Genomic DNA, 5000 nt, shown 5'->3' with positions numbered 1-5000 from the left:
AGAGATGGAGATCAGAGACCTTCTTCATCCAGAACAGTGTCTCTATCTCTCTCTCTCTCTCTCTCTCTCTCTCTCTCTCTCTCTCTCTCTCTCTCTCTCTCTCTCTCTCTCTCTCTCTCTATCTCTCTCTTTCTCTCTCTCCCTCTCTTCCTCTTTTCCTCTTCCTCGTCCTTGTCCGTGGCCCTGTTGCTGTCTGTCTCCAGGCATCCCCTGAAGCCATCTCCCAGCATGCCTTTCTTCATATGCCAAGTGGGCGATAAATTGGGGCTCATGGTTTAACACTGCTACCTTTAAAGAGACTGCGTTGCACAAACACACCCTGCGTTGCACACACACACACACACACACACACACACACACACACACACACACACACACACACACACACACACACCACGCACACACACACACACACACACAGCCAATGGGTTAAATGCTGAACACACAGCTCATAGATATAATGGACAACACACATTGCATACACATCTACACACTATAGTTATATTTCTCAGAACAAAGTAGAGTTTCATATGACACTTAGGAAGCAATAACAGTAATGCATGGTGTCATTAATCCTGAAGAAGAGGAGAACATAATGACAAATTCCATTTGAAACTGCACAGTCATGTTTACAGTTCTGATTCCTCTAGAGTGAAATATGACATGGCAGTTTAAGCTGTCCCCAACACAACACACACACACAGAGAGAGAGAGAGAGAGCGAAGAGAGAGAGAGAGAGAGAGAGAGAGAGAGACAGACAGACAGACAGACAGACAGAGACAGAGACAGAGAGAGACAGAGAGAAACACACATACACACACATGTGGTTTCTTGTCATGGACATTTATATCTCTTTCCCCTATGGGTAGGTCAGAAAACCCACAGTGTACTATCAAACAAATAGCCATCCATCAAAGCAGCACCACACCAGCACCAAGACCAGAGTTTGTTGTTCCTCACAGGCACAATTGAAACCCTCTGTGGTCTCTAACTAGAGACCAGAGAAGCTTCGAGTTGAATAAATGAATGTGTTTAGCTTTTCTCTTCAGGCATAGTTGGAATAAACTATGGTTATTCAGTTCCATACTGTCTGGTGCTGATGTTACATACAAAACAAAACACAACAACAACAACAACAAACAAATCAACATCCACAGTTTTTTTGCTGATGAGATCACAAGCTTCACACACGTTCGTTTCACCAGTGAACTTCACCAGACATCACTGAATCCACTGAACGTGCAGAGAGCAACATGCTTCCTTTGTTCAGACAGAGGCATTTATTTCAGTGTGTTTGCTTCCATCCCCCATCCTGCTCATTCCATAAACAGGCTCCCTCCTACTCCGACTCTGCTCCTCAGCGTGTCTTAGAAGAGGCATGGCTGTGTAGTCCTGGCCCATGCATCATTCCCTCGCATGCTTTTGTACAGAAGCGCCCTAAATTGGGGGAAACTTTTAAATAAGGATGAGAGGGAGCGAAGAGTGAAGCCTTGCACATCAAAACTGGCTGACTTTGTGTGTGTGTGTGTGTGTGTGTGCGTGTGGCCTACATACAGAACATGTCCCTAAAATAGGGCAGTGTAACCAGTCACCATACCACTTGTAGGCCTGCACAGCCTAAAACTTCACCACAGGAGTCATTCTTCAAAAGATTTGTGTGGCATTTTATATGCTTTGCAGTGTATTGTCATATTTAGGCCTTGTAGTTTCAGGGTTTTTCCATTTCTGTGACACTGTTCAAGTAACAAGTTTCAAAAAGAGATTTATGGACAGGAGACAAATTGTGTACAGCTTTTCTTCATTAAAATGTCTTCATTTCCTAACTCTTTCTCTCATGCACTGTTCTTTCTTTCTTTCTTTCTTTCTTTCTTTCTTTCTTTCTTTCTTTCTTTCTTTCTTTCTTTCTCTTTCTTTCTCTCTTGATCTCTCAGTGTGAGGACAACATGTTCCTGCAGGACTGCACGCGCTACCTCAAGCTGCCTTTCTCCAAAGGCAACCTCCCCGGCAACAACCAGGCGGTGAAGGGCAGCAAGGAGTCCTTCTGGATCACCTCTTTCCTCTGCTCCACCAAGCTCACCCAAAACGGTACGGGTCGGGTCAATCTGGTCCAGTCTGCCTAGGTCCCAGTCTGGTTCTGTTTGGTGTAATTGGGCTTTGCCCAGTCTAGTCCAATTGTGCCAATTTCAGTCTGATGCAGTCCAGTCGGGTCTCTCTCAGCTTGGTCCCCTCTGGTCCCACTCATCTTGAGCCACTTCAAAAGTAGCTGTGCTCTAAAAAAAAAGTTTAATTTATTTAATTTGCGAAAAAGGGGAAAGAGTTTCGGAGCATACAGGAGCCCTACAGGGTCTCAGGTGGTGGAGTAGTCATGCAGACATAGGAGGATTTGTAATCACATTCCCGCTCCTCCTGCTGCTCATATCGTCAGAGTGTCCTTGAGCAAGACAGTGAACCCCCAAACTCACCACTCCTGAGAATCAGTTTTACGTCAGTGCAGCCTTATTCCAGCATATGGCAATTTTCTTGTGTCTATCTATCGCTTGCCGCATCAGAATTGTAGAGTTTGTGTGTTTGTGTCTGTCTGCGTGTGTGTGTGAGAGAGAGAGTTTAAAAAAAGTTCCATGGTTGCTAGGTGCTGTAGTTCATTCTCAATCAGAACCGGTTCCAGGTTGCTTAAGTCCAATCCAGAGTTTTTGTGAGAAAGAGCAAGTGAAGTGAAGGCTTTTATGCCTGTTGCCATGACAGTCGTTGAATCAGAATTAGGAGAAAGGTGCAGGGGAGATTTGTTTGAAAAACTTCATTATGGGACATGGTGCCCAGACTTGTTTTATAACATTACTGTACAGCATATCATCACACTCTATTTATATAGTGGCAGCATCTGTAAACATATTAATATTTAATGCGGCAGTAATGGCCGTTTAAGTACAGGCCTGATTTGTTTCCCTGCTAAATAGAGCATATGAGATGAGCTTATCAGATGCAGCACTCTGCTGACCTGAAACAGAGTCAGGAATTTTCCGACTTGGAGCGCAGAGATCTCTGTGTCTTCCAATTGGATTGAATCAACGGAATTGGATTGAATCATTGGAGTCAGTGTGGTTAAGTGAGTTGAACTGGTGTATGTGCAAGAGCTCCACAATCAAGGTCATAATAGGTGAAACCCATTTAGCCAGTATATTATATTGTTAAAGGGCACTCTTGTCAGTTTGTTTGGATTAAAGCATCTGCTGAACTAGAAGGGCATTTAGAGAACATAGACCTTCGCTAAGGTCAAATGCTAAATGAGATATAGTGCAACAAGAGTGAAGGTGAAACTTAAAATAGAGAATCCATCCACCCAGTGATTCAGGTCCATTCCACAACTGTAATAGGATTTTTCTTTGTACATCTGTCTGCCAAAGTTTCATGAATTCGGGCAGGTAGCTCTTCCATAATCTGGTTTACAGACAAATAAACCTCAGCAAAAACATAACCTGCTTGATGGAGATTATAATAAATAACTCCAAAATGGATTAGTGTGTGCTGTGGTGATTTTTAGGGGATCATCTTGTCTGATCTACATTACGAAAAACAGGCTTGATCTGCTGAAGTGGAATGTCATTCTTCTATTATCCTCATAGTTATAAATCACTTGAGGCATTTGGAGATGTGATTTGAGTGTATTTGTGTTACTCTGATTGGTTCCGCAGGAGACATGCTTGACCTGCTGAAGTGGAGAGGCCACCCGGAGCGCATCACTGACAGCCTGTCCAAGCTGAAGGAGATTGATGGCTCCGAGATAGTCAAGGTAGGAGGGAGTCGTTCTCGTGCACCTGTCTTATGAATGGTCACTGCTGCTGTCAATCTGTTTCTGCACTTTGGTTGCTGGGTAACTGGTATTGTCTGTCAGCTGTCTTATTGGACTGGGGTGTTGTGCTTTGCAGTTTCTGCAGGACACGCTTGACACTCTGTTTGGCATTCTGGATGAGAGTTCACAGAGATACGGCCTGAAGGTGTTTGATTCCCTCGTAAGTTAAAAAAAAAAGACATTAACACACAATACTGTCACATCCATTTCTGTCAAGTGTCAGTTTTGCAGATCCAGATCGACTTTGTAGCTCTTATTTATCAAGACCCATACAAAGACCAGGACAGCCAAACTGAAGCTAGTGCTGTCTAATTTTGACATCTTTTCCACTTCAAAAGAAGCCACAAAAATTAGTGTTCTATTTAATGATGTCATAAATGATGGTGTGTTACGTCATAAACAGCACCCACACGGTCATAAACAGTATTTATAATCATCATAAAAAGCCTTTGTAATGTCATAAACAGAAAGATTTTAGTAGACATCATGGCTCTTGAGGTCAGGGAAATGTGTGTGGGCATGTTGCTGACCCCATTAAAGTAGTGCTTGCTGCCGCCCTCTGTCTCTCTCTGTGTGTGTGTGTGTGTGTGTGTGTGTGTGTGTGTGTGTGTGTGTGTGTGTGTGTGTGTGTGTGTGTGTGTGTGAGAGAGAGAGAGAGAGAGAGCTGAGCAGCAATGATGAAGGTTAATCAAATTCACAACCACCGCAATGATCTGTCCACTGAAATAAACCAAGTCCAATAAACCAAATAATGAACCAATAAACTGAAGAATGCTTTATCCTGTATTCACAATTTAAATACTCTTGAAACACTTTCAAATCAACCACAATAAAGTTCTACAATGAATGCTTCAATCAAAATATTTATATCCTCCAATGCACAAGATTTGATGTTTTTCATCAGTGTTTACCAGGGTTTTCAGTAGCTCATTATGGCACATAATGTTGTTTTTGATTGTATGATTTATGACTGTTTTTTTTTTTTTTAGCATTAGCATTTATTTATGCTAATTCCAGCACTCAGATTACACAGGTAATAGTGTTGCATATAACTGTACCCTTGTCCACTCCTAGGTGCACATTATAAACCTCCTTCAGGACAGCAAGTTCCAGCACTTCAAGCCTGTGATGGACACCTACATCGAGAGCCATT

At 42.7% G+C, this 5000-nt stretch overlaps 1 protein-coding gene across 4 annotated transcripts in view; it reads left to right on the top strand.

Annotated features, from left to right (window-relative positions):
* Window positions 1-5000, top strand: part of dock4b (dedicator of cytokinesis 4b) — a 152341-nt gene that overhangs the window by 90102 nt on the left and 57239 nt on the right. For all 4 annotated transcript variants that reach the window (XM_048267639.1, XM_048267640.1, XM_048267638.1 and 1 more), the window contains exons 17-20: window positions 1932-2085; window positions 3690-3787; window positions 3924-4007; window positions 4922-5000. The exon at window positions 4922-5000 is cut by the window's right edge and continues 22 nt beyond it. In XM_048267639.1, coding sequence (XP_048123596.1) covers window positions 1932-2085; window positions 3690-3787; window positions 3924-4007; window positions 4922-5000 — 415 coding nt within the window. The remainder of the gene's footprint in view (window positions 1-1931; window positions 2086-3689; window positions 3788-3923; window positions 4008-4921) is intronic.

Source organism: Alosa alosa, chromosome 17 (assembly GCF_017589495.1).
Source record: "Alosa alosa isolate M-15738 ecotype Scorff River chromosome 17, AALO_Geno_1.1, whole genome shotgun sequence".
NCBI classification, from domain to species: domain Eukaryota; kingdom Metazoa; phylum Chordata; class Actinopteri; order Clupeiformes; family Clupeidae; genus Alosa; species Alosa alosa.
The sequence above is the reverse complement of the archived record's forward strand: the minus strand, read 5'-3'. Positions and strand labels throughout refer to the sequence as shown.